At 53.2% G+C, this 15,279-nt stretch overlaps 1 protein-coding gene across 2 annotated transcripts in view; it reads right to left on the reverse strand.

The window, feature by feature from the left end:
• Positions 1-10,380, reverse strand: part of P3H3 (prolyl 3-hydroxylase 3) — a 62,981-nt gene extending 52,601 nt beyond the window's left edge. For both annotated transcript variants that reach the window (XR_013270023.1, XM_077467104.1), the window contains exons 1-3: positions 9,898-10,380; positions 2,559-2,711; positions 920-1,097 (exon numbers count right to left, since the gene is read on the reverse strand). Coding sequence is in view for 1 of the 2 variants with exons in the window: in XM_077467104.1 (XP_077323230.1) it covers positions 920-1,097; positions 2,559-2,711; positions 9,898-10,269 (703 nt within the window). In the remaining variant the exon portion in view is untranslated. The remainder of the gene's footprint in view (positions 1-919; positions 1,098-2,558; positions 2,712-9,897) is intronic.
• Between the last annotated feature and the right edge of the window lie 4,899 nt (positions 10,381-15,279).

Raw genomic sequence — 15,279 nt, forward strand, 5'->3', positions numbered from 1 at the left:
GTTTTCCTTCATCTTGCACAGGTGCTTCAAATCAGAGTCAATGGCTGGGCATTGTGGACAGCTATTTTATTCAAGAGAAATTCCCAAAACATGGCCTGTTGGGGGTACTTGAGGACCGAAGTTGAGAACCACTGATCTAGCACATCGTTCCCACCCACCCACCTTGCCCCCCAACTCACAGAACATTCCCACCCTCAACTAACAGCACACTCCTTCCTCCACCTTACACTCCAACTCACAGCACATCCCTCCCACCCACCCACCTTGCCCCCCAACTCACAGCACATCCCTCCCACCCACCCACCTTGCCCCCCAACTCACAGAACATTCCCCCCCTCAACTAACAGCACACTCCTTCCTCCACCTTGCCTTGCCCCTCCCCCAACTAACAGCACACTCCCTCCCCCACCTTACACCCCAGCTCAGAACACATTCCGCCCTCGCTCCTCGTCTCCTTAGATTAAGATGCAGCTCCTCACTTGACTTGTAGATGCAAATGTGGCCCTCGGGCCCCTTTATACTACACACCAGTTTCCTAAAATTGTTTTAAGGTTGCACTGTCCACACCGTGACAACGATACGACAATTCTACTGCAGAAAGGAAAATAACACATCTACTCGTGCACCATTTTTTATTTTGCATGTCGTTCTACTCTATGGAAACTGGAATCTCTCTTTACATCCACGGACAACAGCTGACAGAAGACTGCTAAACCTGAGTAGACGAGCCACCATTGTGGACATGGTGCCAAGTAGCAGCCCCAGAAAGGTAACCCGTGCCACAGGAAGTGGAATCCATGATGCTGCATGGAGCTTTTCCAAGCAGATTAAACCTTTAGTGCTGTTCCACGTTTCCCTCAAAATAGAATGTCCAGGCTGAGAGGTACTGACCTCAGGAGATGAGTCTGTGGTTAGATACCTGCAATCACCTCGGATATCTCTTGGTGAGTTTGGTTCTCCTTCTCCCGGGTTCCCTCACAGAGGGTACGACACGCATGAAGCGCAGACAGACAGGCGGATAACGACTCCTCCAGTTTCAATACCGCGGAGGCCAGTTTACCCTCAGACAGCAAAGACTTGGCCTGGGAGAAGAGCGTCTGAGAAGAAAAAACAAAAAAGGACCATGACGATGGAGAATTCTGGGTGAAGGACACTTACATGTGGCAGTCATCAGCTCTCTGCTCGCGGCGCTGTGAGAAACGAGCAATCTGCGGTGCTTGATCGCTCGGTTCTCAGTGTTAGAATCGGCGGGGACAGATATTGTCCACCTAGGTAAGTATGAATCTGCAAAAACACCAAAGCCCATACTTCTCTTTTAAGCAATACAGCTTGGTCACCAACCTGCACCCAGCCAGTCATTGGGATAATGAAGATGAATCAACACACTGATCATCCCTTCATTCCTTTTCTCACCTTGTTCAAATGCAATGTGCAAAACCATAGCACTTTAACTGGAACAGAATTTTTGGGGACTTCTGCTCACCTTGGAGTTAAAGGAGCTCTCACCCTCCTTGGAATTCAAGGGGCTCCTGCTCACCTAGGAGTTCAGGGGGATCTCACCACCTGTGGGGTACCAGGGGCTTCGTTCCACCTTGGGGTTCCGGAGGCTCACGCCCACCTTGGAGTTCTGGGGCATCCCACCACCCTGAAGTTCCAGGGGCTTCATTCCACCTGGAGTTCTGGAGACTCCCACCCAGGATTTTCAGATGCTCACACCCACATTGTAATTCTAGGGGCTTCTTCCCACTTTGGGGTTCTGGAGGTTTCTGCCCACTTGGAGTTCCAAAGGCTTTGACCCACCTTGGAGTACTGCCCCCCCCCCCCCCCTTGGAGTTCCAGAGGCTTCTTCCACCTTGGGGTTCTGGAGGCTCCCATCCACCTTGGTGTTTCAGGGCTCCCCCACCCACCTTGGAGTTCTGGAGGCTCTCACCCAACATGGAGGTTACAGGGGCTTCTTCCCACCTTGGGGTTCTGACCCACCTTGGAATACTAGGGCTCTCATCCATCTTTAAATTTCAGGGGCTTTGTTCCAACTTGGGGTTCTGCAGGATCCCATCCACTTTGGTGTTCCAGGGGCTCCCCCACCCACCTTGGAGTTCTGGAGGCTCTCACCCACCGTGGAGGTTCCAGGGGCTTCTTCCCACCTTGGGGTTCTGGAGGCTCTCACCCACCTTTAAACTTCAGGGGCTTGTGTTCCAACTTGGGGTTCTGCAGGATCCCACCCACCTTGGCATTCCAGGGACTACTGCTCACCTGGGAGCCCCCCACTCCTGCAGCCCCCTCAGTAATGAAGAGCACCTTAAAGATCCAAAGGAAGAAGAAAACTCTCTCCTAATGGCTGCAGACCTGGGAACTCAACCTCTTTCCACCAGCCTTGAGGTGGAAGAAACTCCTGTCAACCTAGAGACTCCTACCTTGAGGTTGCATTGGTTTAAACCCACCTCGGGGCTTTAGGTGCTTCTGGCCCTCTTGGCATTTTAGGCGCTACCACTGCAGCATTCTACACAATATAGAATAAATTGAAAACCCAAACTTTAGGGTACTGTCTGACATCTTACCCTGTGAGGAGGCTCCTCCAAGTCTCGAAGGCTTTGCTGTTGAACTCCTTTCATTCCTCGGTAACGTTGGAGATCTTCCTGGATCTGCTCGTGGTGAGGATTCCTCGTGAAGAAAGTGAATGCGGCAGCTGCAGCTTCATCCAACTCCTCCAACTGGGAAAGAGAACCTGTCAGTCATAAATGTATATCACAAGAACCTTTAGGCTGGGTTCGCATACGCTCCGGCCACGGGCCACAGCATGGGGTCCGGTGTGTCCCTGTTCATCCATTCGGGTCCAAATTTTTTCCTGAATCGGAACCAAAGACGCACAGGCCCCTTTCTAAATGCGGACCGCGGCCGCCCCGGAGCTGTGTGAACCCACTCTATTGAGAGAGGGTCACACTCTCCTGGATGAGGGGAAACCCGGCTTGAAGTAGAGCAGCTACCCCATCGGTGGCCTTAGGGTTAGGTGCAGCAAGAATTATACCCGTTATCGCATTTGGACGCCAAATGAAACCCATTCGAGTGGCGCAATAACGCAGGCTTTTAGATGCCTGACAGACTTGACCACAGACATCCCCCCAACCAGCCTACCCTAACCCCCCCACCCCCATTGTTTAAGCCCACCACTGCACGCCATACACACCCCAGCCCCCCGTCTATAGATGCCAGCTTGCTCGTTCGCCCTCTGGGCCCCCCCCCGTCAGCCGTGCACTTACCCCGTGCAGGTCACATCTGCAGCAGCGGCTTCCCTCTCCATCACGTCCCAGCCCTCACTTCTCCTCCCGGCCAATGGGGCCTCAGGGCTCCCGGCCAATGGGGCCTCAGGACTCCCGGCCAATGGGGCCTCAGGACTCCCGGCCAATGGGGCCTCAGGACTCCCGGCCAATGGGGCCTCAGGACTCCCGGCCAATGGGGCCTCAGGACTCCCGGCCAATGGGGCCTCAGGACTCCCGGCCAATGGGGCCTCAGGACTCCCGGCCAATGGGGCCTCAGGACTCCCGGCCAATGGGGCCTCAGGGCTCCCGGCCAATGGGGCCTCAGGGCTCCCGGCCAAAGGGGCCTCAGGGCTCCCGGCCAATGGGGCCTCAGGGCTCCCGGCCAATGGGGCCTCAGGGCTCCCGGCCAATGGTGCCTCAGGACCTGCTTCCTGATTGGCCGGGAGGGGAAGCAGGAAGACATTAGTGAATATTAATTATCTATTGTCACACAAGTGGGTGGGATCAGTGCCCAGAGACCACCCCTTTTTTAAGCCTATTAGAGTCTCTGGCTCCAATCGCGTGCTTCTAAAAAAAAAAAAAAAAAAATACATAGATACCCATGCGTCCGGTGCCCCGCATGTAGATTAGGGGGCCGGATGCATGGGTTGGGGGCAGTGCCCATGCATCCCTAATAAGCGCTCGCCACTGGCATGGGGCCACTCCTGTATCTGCCCTACAAGCCCGTGCAATGCATGCAGTTCCCAAGCAGCACTTTCAGGGTCATAACAGCAGGCAAGGGGGCAACAAATTGCTTCCCTGCCACCTGTCATATCCAATGGTGGATCACTTTTCAGAGGGGCAGCAAGGGCCAGTTCACACCACATGCAGTCCGGTGCATTTTTCTTCTGCATCAAAAGCGCAATGAAAGCAGGTTATATGGTTTTCAGTGGCATCGTTCACACCAGTGCAGTCAGTTCCAGGAAAAACATGCTGTCCTTTTCCTGCACTGGACAGTACTGGAACGCTGTAAATCGCATCAAAAATTCCCCCGGGACACAGATGTCCTTATAGGGCCCGGTCATAGAAACGCAGTGTAGATGCATTCCAGAAGCTTTTCTGCATGCACGTTTTTGATGCGTTCCAGTGAGTTTTTGATGCATTTTTGGTGCATTTATGATGCAGTCCAGTGCTCCCCCCCCCCTCCCCTTATGAGGATATGAGTGTTCCAGTGTGTTTTTTGGTGCGTTTATGTGCATTTTTTTAATGTGTTTTGCAGTGTTCCAGTACAGTCTACTGCATTTTTTGGAACTGGACCACACTGGTGTGAACGTTGCCACTGGAAACCATGTGACCGAATATCTATGCATTTTTGATGCATAAAAAAAAAAAAAACGCACTGGACTGCATGTGGTGTGAGCTGGCCCTAAATAAGGACACGTGTGTTTCAATGCATTTTTGAAGCGTTTAGGTGAGTTCCGGTGCATTTTTGATGCGTTTTACAGCATTCCAGGACAGTCCAGTGCAGGAAAAATACAGCTCTACTTTTTTTTCCCCCAATCACACGGCGTTATGCAAACTGCTGGGCGTGTCCACACATCGCTAATGACGCCCCCATTGCAGCTCGCATATCGCAGAGTGGACTGACCGGTCCGACATGAATCGGGTGTGAACACCCATGTGATCCGATTCCGGGGCGGACCCCCCCAAAAAAAAGGGTCCTGAATGGCCCTGTACGAGTTTGGTCCGAATGCAATATCAGCCCTACTATCTGTATACTATCTGTATACTATCTGTATACTATCTGTGTGGCTGAATGGCATTGCACGGACATGGCGTGCGATTTGCAGTGCGGTGTGACTCACGGAGCGCACAAGTGTGACCCGCCCCTTACACCCCCCTCACACTGGAGGCGTTTTTTCAGGCACTAAAGGACTAAAAATTGCATCTGTAAATCTCCTGAAAACCGCCTCCCCTGCAGCCCCAGTGTGAGAGTTCCGGGGGCTTCCAGACGGGGGCGCCGCGCTGGCGGGACCTCAGAAAAAGTCCTGCAAGCCGCATCTTTGGGGGATGTTTAGAAGCGCTGTTTACACCCCTCCTCCACCGCCCCCGCCACTGAAAAGAATGGGCATCGGTGCCAAAGCGCCTGCAAAAGCCCTTTGACAGCGGCGCGTTTAATCCTTTCTTCGCACGCCAGTGGGGGTTAAAAGCGCCCCGCTAGTGGCCGAAAGAGTGGCGCTACAACGATGGTAAAGCCTTCGCTAAAACTAGCGGCGCTTTACCATTAAACGCGGCCCGCTGGCAGTGTGAAAGGGCTCCTAAAGGGTAAAGCAGCCCTGTAAGGCGAAGGCATAATGAGCTAGTATGGATACTAGCACATTATGAAATACTCACCTTAGAATGAGGCGTCGCTATCTAATCCCACTCCGTCTTCCGGGTTCGCGGCTCCCGCGATGTGAGTGGCCGGAGCCTCGATGACGTCACTCCCTCGCAATGAGTTTTCCCCCGGAAAGGTCCAGCAGCGGCTGGAGGCAAAGTGAAGATCTCCTGAACAGGTAAGTCGTATTATAGACTCACCTGCAGGGAAAGATGAATAATTAGGGTATAAATCCTGAATAATAATAATAATAATAATAATAATATACAACCACTTTAAGAAAAAAAAAAAAAAAAAGAGGAGGAAGAAAACGCACCGAACTGCATGCAGAGGAGCGCGTGGAAGGCCCCCGCACTGCGTTTCTATGGCGTGAATTGGCCCCTAGGGACGGGCCCCCCTCCCCCCCAAGCACAACACAAGAAGAAGCCAGTTTTGGGGTTCAGGTCACCCCAACATTCTGCGTTGGCGATCGCTGAAAAGAAAAGCAGGACATCTGGAATTGTCGCAGCGCGGTGATGCGGCATTTATAGGGTTAAAACAGGTGACCTCTGAAAAGTGATCCACTGCGGACATTTGGAATCTGTGTGTAGCTGGACGCCCTGCAACGCACGGCGATGCGTTTTAGCGAGGCGTGTGCGTGATTTACAGCGTATTGCTGCGTGTGTGCGACGTGCGTTGTGAATGACCCCCCCTCCCCCCCCCCCATAGGGTATTATGGGATGTTGGGAGCGATGAAATGAATGAGAAGATTTTAGGAACGCCAACTCATCCCCACATTGGGATCATACAGGTTCCGGGGCGGAGTCATCGCAGGAGAAGAACCAATCAGATCTCATTACACAATCTGATGTATCGATGTATAGAGAGAGGATGTGATTGTTTCTATTTCTATCTCTTCTGTTTACAAACATTCATACAAAGTAACAAGAACTTCCTCTGGAGCCCCTCCCCCCCCCCATATCCACGTGTGCAAACCATTGCATGCTGGTCCTGTACACACCCCTCCCCCAACTGTCATCTGGTGACACCCCCTCCCCCTCCAGGGTATGGTGCGCCTAGACCGCCCTCCCCCAACTGCAGACTATTGCACCCAGTCACTGGTCTACAGACTATTGCACCGTCACTTCGGATTTTATCCCCCTGTATAGGACATCCCCCCCCCCCCCCCTCCTGTACAGCCAAAGCAGAGCATCGCACCTATTTACTGCAGAGCATCACACCCAGTGAAGAGTATTGTGCTCTTTGGAGGCATGTTTCTTGTTAACTGCAGATTATTGCACCCGCTTACATACCACTTCCCCCCATACTCTGCAGAGCATTGCACCCGCTTACATACCACTTCCTCCCCATACTCTGCAGAGCATTGCACCCGCTTACATACCACTTCCTCCATACTCTGCAGAGCATTGCACCCGCTTACATACCACTTCCTCCATACTCTGCAGAGCATTGCACCCACTTACATACCACTTCCCCCCATACTCTGCAGAGCATTGCACCCGCTTACATACCACTTCCTCCATACTCGGCAGAGCATTGCACCCAGGTACAGGCCACTTCACCCATACTCTGCAGAGCATTGCACCCGCTTACATACCACTTCCTCCATACTCTGCAGAGCATTGCACCCAGGTACAGGCCACTTCACCCATACTCTGCAGAGCATTGCACCCGCTTACATACCACTTCCTCCATACTCGGCAGAGCATTGCACCCAGGTACAGGCCACTTCACCCATACTCTGCAGAGCATTGCACCCGCTTACATACCACTTCCTCCATACTCTGCAGAGCATTGCACCCAGGTACAGGCCACTTCACCCATACTCTGCAGAGCATTGCACCCAGGTACAGAACACAGAACCTATACCCTGCAGAGCGTTTCACCAAGCTTTAGCCCACAGAGCTCATATCATGCAGAGCATCACACAAAACTATAGCCCACTGCTCTCTGACCTTGCAGAACATTGCGCCCAGTTGCAGGGGATTGCACCGGAATATGGCCCACTGCGCCCATACCCTGCAGAGCATCACACCAAGTTATAGACCCCAGAGCTCATACCTTGAAGAGCTTTGCACCAGGTTATAAGCTCCCCACACCCCGTAGACCACTGCTCCCGTACTCTGCAGAGCATTACAACAAGTTACAGCCCACATCATTCATACCTAGCAGAGCATTTAACTACTTGCAGAAGATTGCACCAGGTTATAAGCCTACCCTACCCCGCAGACCACTATACCCAGTTACAGACCCCTGCAGAGCATTGCATCCAGTTATAGGCCACAGAGCTTATACCTTGAAGAGCATTGCACATAGTTGCAGGGGATTGCACCAAAACATGGCCCACTGCACCCCTACCCTGCAGAGCATCACACCAAGTTATAGACCACAGAGCTCATACCGTGAAGAGCATTGCACCAGGTTATAATCCCACAGCCCCCATACCCTGTAGATCACTACACCCATACTCTGCAGAGCATTACAACACGTTATAGCCCACAGCATTCATACCTTGCAAGGCAATAAACTAGTTGCAGAGGATTGCACCATGTCATAGCCCACAGCCCCCATACCCTGCAGACCATTATACCTAGTTACAGACCACTGTACCCCTACTCTGCAGACAGTTACACCCAGTTACAGACCACAGCACTCATACTCTGCAGACCATTACACCCAGTTACAGACCACAGCACTCATACTCTGCAGACCATTACACCCAGTTACAGACCACAGCACACATACTCTGCAGACCATTACACCCAGTTACAGATCACAGCACTGATACTCTGCAGACCATTACACCCGGTTACAGATCACAGCACACATACTCTGCAGACCATTACACCCGGTTACAGACCACAGCACACATACTCTGCAGACCATTACACCCAGTTACAGATCACAGCACTGATACTCTGCAGACCATTACACCCGGTTACAGACCACAGCACTGATACTCTGCAGACCATTACACCCAGTTACAGACCACAGCACTGATACTCTGCAGACCATTACACCCAGTTACAGACCACAGCACACATACTCTGCAGACCATTACACCCAGTTACAGACCACAGCACTCATACTCTGCAGACCATTACACCCAGTTACAGACCACAGCACACATACTCTGCAGACCATTACACCCAGTTACAGACCACAGCACTGATACTCTGCAGACCATTACACCCAGTTACAGACCACAGAGCTCATACCGTGAAGAGCATTGCACCAGGTTATAATCCCACAGCCCCCATACCCTGTAGATCACTACACCCATACTCTGCAGAGCATTACAACACGTTATAGCCCACAGCATTCATACCTTGCAAGGCAATAAACTAGTTGCAGAGGATTGCACCATGTCATAGCCCACAGCCCCCATACCCTGCAGACCATTATACCTAGTTACAGACCACTGTACCCCTACTCTGCAGACCATTACACCCAGTTACAGACCACAGCACTCATACTCTGCAGACCATTACACCCAGTTACAGACCACAGCACTCATACTCTGCAGACAATTACACCCAGTTACAGACCACAGCACTCATACTCTGCAGACCATTACACCCAGTTACAGACCACAGCACTCATACTCTGCAGACCATTACACCCAGTTACAGACCACAGCACACATACTCTGCAGACCATTACACCCAGTTACAGATCACAGCACTGATACTCTGCAGACCATTACACCCGGTTACAGACCACAGCACACATACTCTGCAGACCATTACACCCAGTTACAGATCACAGCACTGATACTCTGCAGACCATTACACCCGGTTACAGACCACAGCACACATACTCTGCAGACCATTACACCCAGTTACAGACCACAGCACTGATACTCTGCAGACCATTACACCCAGTTACAGACCATAGCACACATACTCTGCAGACCATTACACCCAGTTACAGATCACAGCACTGATACTCTGCAGACCATTACACCCAGTTACAGACCACAGCACACATACTCTGCAGACCATTACACCCAGTTACAGACCACAGCACTGATACTCTGCAGACCATTACACCCAGTTACAGACCACAGCACTGATACTCTGCAGACCATTACACCCAGTTACAGACCACAGCACACATACTCTGCAGACCATTACACCCAGTTACAGACCACAGCACTCATACTCTGCAGACCATTACACCCAGTTACAGACCACAGCACTTATATCCTGCAGACTAGTGCACCCACCCTTCCAGCTGCAGAGCATTTCACCCTCCCAGCTGCAGAGCATTGCCCCCGCTGACCTTGTAGTGGGCCAGCTGCAGGTAGTTGTAGGGCGCCCCCCTCAGGAAGATCTTCTCGGTCTCCCGGCTCAGTCGGTAGAGGGTCGGTTGCCCCAGTTGGATCTTCTCGCAGCTCAGCAGACAGTCGGCCCTCTCCAGGACCAGCTCCTCCAGATGAGGGGCCCCCCGGGGCCCGCACTCCTCCGCACAGCGCAGCCGGGCCCCCCGCACCTCCCGCAGGCTCCGCAGGGCCCCCCAGAGCCGGTCCCGGGCCCCCGACCAATCTCCCCGGGAGAAGAGGGACACCCCGTCCATCAGCAGCTCATCGGGGGGCGGCAAAGAGAGGCTCTGAGCCAGAGCGAGGGGGAGCAGAACCATCAGGGGGATCCCCATTATATTATTGGGGGAGCAGACTTCTGGATGGAGGAGCACAGGAGCCACAGAGGAGGAGGAGGGAGGAACTTCCCAGCTGATGGATCAGCCTGGGGGGGATAGGAAGCTGCATTCCTGGGGGGGGGGACTAGAGACCTGATGATGGGGGGGGGGGGGGCTAGAGACCTGATGATGCGGGGGGGGGGGGGGGGGACTAGAGACGGGGGGGCAGAGACCTGATGGGGGGGGGGGGGGGCAGAGACCTGGGTGGAGTCATTGGAAAATAACCTGGAATTGTCTGCGCCAAATATGAAAATTCCCGAAAAGTCTTCAGCAGGAAAGCAGCCTGTATCCCACATGGAAGACCCCCCCCCCCCAGGAGAGCTCCCCCAACTCTACAACTTGTGATGTCACCCCCCCCCAAAGAGAGCTCCCCCAACTCTACAACTTGTGAAAGGTGTATGTTATATGATGGAGACAGAAAATCAACCAAAAATCCAGAGAAATCACACAATACAAATGTTATAAATGGAGTTCAGTGAGTAAAATAAGTATTTGACCCCCTTAGTAGTTGGTGGAGAAACCCTTGTTGGTGATCACAGAGGTCAGACGTTTCTTGTAGGTGGTGATGAGGTTTCCACATCTCAGGAGGGATTTTCTCCTCTCTTCTCTACAGATCTTCTCCAAATCCTGAAGGTTTCTTGGCAACTTGAAGTTTCAGCTCCTCCATATATTTTCTATAGGATTAAGGTCTGGAGACTGGCTAGGCCGCTCCATGACCTTCATGTGCTTCTTCTTGAGCCGCTCCTTTGTTGCCTTGGCGGTATGTTTTGGGTCATTGTCATGTTGGAAGACCCATCCATGACCCATCTTCAGTGTTCTGGATGAGGGAAGAAGGTTCTCCTCCAAGATCTTACAATACATGGCCCCGTCCATTGGCCCCTCAATGCGGCAAAGTCGGCCTGTACCTTTATCAGAGAAACAGCCCCAAACCATCATGTTCCCCCCTCCGTGTGTGACTGTAGGGATGGTGTTCATGTTCCCACCTCCGTCTGTGACTGTAGGGATGGTGTTCATGTTCCCCCCCCCGTGTGTGACTGTAGGGATGGTGTTCATGTTCCCCCCTCCGTGTGTGACTGTAGGGATGGTGTTCATGTTCCCACCTCCGTGTGTGACTGTAGGGATGGTGTTCATGTTCCCCCCTCCGTGTGTGACTGTAGGGATGGTGTTCATGTTCCCACCTCCGTGTGTGACTGTAGGGATGGTGTTCATGTTCCCACCTCCGTGTGTGACTGTAGGGATGGTGTTCATGTTCCCACCTCCGTGTGTGACTGTAGGGATGGTGTTCATGTTCCCACCTCCGTGTGTGACTGTAGGGATGGTGTTCATGTTTCCACCTCCATGTGTGACTGTAGGGATGGTGTTCATGTTCCCACCTCCGTGTGTGACTGTAGGGATGGTGTTCATGTTCCCACCTCCGTGTGTGACTGTAGGGATGGTGTTCATGTTTCCACCTCCGTGTGACTGTAGGGATGGTGTTCATGTTCCCAGCTCCGTGTGTGACTGTAGGGATGGTGTTCATGTTCCCACCTCCGTGTGTGACTGTAGGGATGGTGTTCATGTTCCCCCCTCCGTGTGTGACTGTAGGGATGGTGTTCATGTTCCCACCTCCGTGTGTGACTGTAGGGATGGTGTTCATGTTCCCACCTCCGTGTGTGACTGTAGGGATGGTGTTCATGTTCCCACCTCCGTGTGTGACTGTAGGGATAGTGTTCATGTTTCCACCTCAGTGTGACTGTAGGGATGGTGTTCATGTTCCCACCTCCGTGTGTGACTGTAGGGATGGTGTTCATGTTCCCACCTCCGTGTGTGACTGTAGGGATGGTGTTCATGTTCCCACCTCCGTGTGTGACTGTAGGGATGGTGTTCATGTTCCCACCTCCGTGTGTGACTGTAGGGATAGTGTTCATGTTTCCACCTCAGTGTGACTGTAGGGATGGTGTTCATGTTCCCACCTCCGTGTGTGACTGTAGGGATGGTGTTCATGTTTCCACCTCCATGTGTGACTGTAGGGATGGTGTTCATGTTCCCACCTCCGTGTGTGACTGTAGGGATGGTGTTCATGTTCCCACCTCCGTGTGTGACTGTAGGGATGGTGTTCATGTTTCCACCTCCGTGTGACTGTAGGGATGGTGTTCATGTTCCCACCTCCGTGTGTGACTGTAGGGATGGTGTTCATGTTCCCACCTCCGTGTGTGACTGTAGGGATGGTGTTCATGTTTCCACCTCCGTGTGACTGTAGGGATGGTGTTCATGTTCCCACCTCCGTGTGTGACTGTAGGGATGGTGTTCATGTTCCCACCTCCGTGTGTGACTGTAGGGATGGTGTTCATGTTCCCACCTCCGTGTGTGACTGTAGGGATGGTGTTCTTAGGGTCATAGACAACATTTCTCTTCCTCCAAATATGACGAGTCGAGTTGATGCCAAAGAGCTGAATTTTGGTCTCATTTGACCACAGAACTTTCTCCCCCAATCCTTCTCTGAATCATTTAGATGTTTATTGGCAAACTTCACATGGACTTGTACATGTGTCTTCCTGAGGAGGGGGACCTGTACACGTGTCTTCCTGAGGAGGGGGGACCTGTACATGTGTCTTCCTGAGGAGGGGGACCTGTACATGTGTCTTCCTGAGGAGGGGGACCTGTCCATGTGTCTTCCTGAGGAGGGGGACCTGTACATGTGTCTTCCTGAGGAGGGGGACCTGTACATGTGTCTTCCTGAGGAGGAGGACCTGTACATGTGTCTTCCTGAGGAGGGGGACCTGTACATGTGTCTTCCTGAGGAGGAGGACCTGTACATGTGTCTTCCTGAGGAGGGGAACTGTACATGTGTCTTCCTGAGGAGGAGGACCTGTACATGTGTCTTCCTGAGGAGGGGGACCTGTACATGTGTCTTCCTGAGGAGGGGGACCTGTCCATGTGTCTTCCTGATGAGGGGGACCTATCCATGTGTCTTCCTGAGGAGGGGGACCTGTACACGTGTCTTCCTGAGGAGGAGGACCTGTACATGTGTCTTCCTGAGGAGGGGGACCTGTACACGTGTCTTCCTGAGGAGGAGGACCTGTACACGTGTCTTCCTGAGGAGGGGGACCTGTCCATGTGTCTTCCTGAGGAGGGGGACCTGTCCATGTGTCTTCCTGAGGAGGGGGACCTGTCCATGTGTCTTCCTGAGGAGGGGGACCTGTCCATGTGTCTTCCTGAGGAGGGGGACCTGTCCATGCGTCTTCCTGAGGAGGGGGACCTGTACATGCGTCTTCCTGAGGAGGGGGACCTGTACATGCGTCTTCCCGAGGATGGGGACCTGTACATGCGTCTTCCCGAGGAGGGGGACCTGTACATGCGTCTTCCCGAGGAGGGGGACCTGTACATGCGTCTTCCTGAGGAGGGGGACCTGTACATGCGTCTTCCTGAGGAGGGGGACCTGTCCATGCGTCTTCCTGAGGAGGGGGACCTGTCCATGCGTCTTCCTGAGGAGGGGGACCTGTACATGCGTCTTCCTGAGGAGGGGGACCTGTCCATGCGTCTTCCTGAGGAGGGGGACCTGTCCATGCGTCTTCCTGAGGAGGGGGACCTGTCCATGCGTTTTCCTGAGGAGGGGGACCTGTCCATGCGTCTTCCTGAGGAGGGGGACCTGTCCATGCGTCTTCCTGAGGAGGGGGACCTGTCCATGCGTCTTCCTGAGGAGGGGGACCTGTCCATGCGTCTTCCTGAGGAGGGGGACCTGTACATGCGTCTTCCTGAGGAGGGGGACCTGTACATGCGTCTTCTTGAGGAGGGGGACCTGTCCATGCGTCTTCTTGAGGAGGGGGACCTGTCCATGCGTCTTCCTGAGGAGGGGGACCTGTACATGCGTCTTCCTGAGGAGGGGGACCTGTACATGCGTCTTCCTGAGGAGGGGGACCTGTACATGCGTCTTCTTGAGGAGGGGGACCTGTCCATGCGTCTTCCTGAGGAGGGGGACCTGTACATGCGTCTTCCCGAGGAGGGGGACCTGTACATGTGTCTTCCTGAGGAGGAGGACCTGTATATGTGTCTTCCTGAGGAGGAGGACCTGTACATGTGTCTTCCTGAGGAGGAGGACCTGTACATGTGTCTTCCTGAGGAGGAGGACCTGTATATGTGTCTTCCTGAGGAGGGGGACCTGTCCATGTGTCTTCCCGAGGAGGGGGACCTGTCCATGTGTCTTCCCGAGGAGGCGGAGGATGGCTAAGGAAGCCGCTTAAAGAGCAGACACCGGAGCCGCTGCACACACCCCACCACCACCACCATGCTGTAGGACCCCACAGCCCACCCCCCTCCCCCAAGAAAAAAAACCCCCACCAGTCGCCACTGGTAATCGGACAACAGTTCCATAGCCGTAGTTACCAAACCCCATTGAGATATAAATTTCGAGGTTCCCAAGTAAGCTCCCTACAGTAACCACCCCGGCCCATGTCCCACCACAAGGAGAACCCCAAAAGAGAGACGTGGCAGGACAATGGGCCTTCCAGCAGCTCCTTGTAACGTTAGCGGGTATTCTTACTGTTCTTAGCCGCTATACAATTCCATGTGAATGTGGCTTGGACCCGGGAAGTGCCCAGCCTAGAGGTCCAGGTGGGCATAAAAGTGAACTAGTGACCTTGACCAGCTCCTCCCCCATCTCGTCAACAGGATGGCATTTTACAATAAAATTACAGTGGCGGCCCGTCCACACGGGGCACAGGGGCACCGCCCCCCCAAATCCAGCTCCTCATTTACATGCGGGGCACCTGACACATGGATTCCAATGGGAGGTTTTTTTTTGTAGAAGCACATGATTAGATCTGGAGGCTCTAATTGGCTTCAAAAAAGGGTGGGCTCAGGGCGCAGATCACTGTGCCTACCCAGCTGTGTGACAATAGCAAATTAATGTTCGCTATTGTCTTCCTGATTCTGCTCTCGGCCAATCCTGAATCAGGAAGCGGGATCCTGAGACCCAATTGGCCAAGGGGA

This window comes from Lithobates pipiens, unplaced genomic scaffold (genome assembly GCF_037356315.1).
Source record: "Lithobates pipiens isolate NorthernLeopardFrog02 unplaced genomic scaffold, aLitPip1_a1.2 Scaffold_47, whole genome shotgun sequence".
NCBI lineage: Eukaryota > Metazoa > Chordata > Amphibia > Anura > Ranidae > Lithobates > Lithobates pipiens.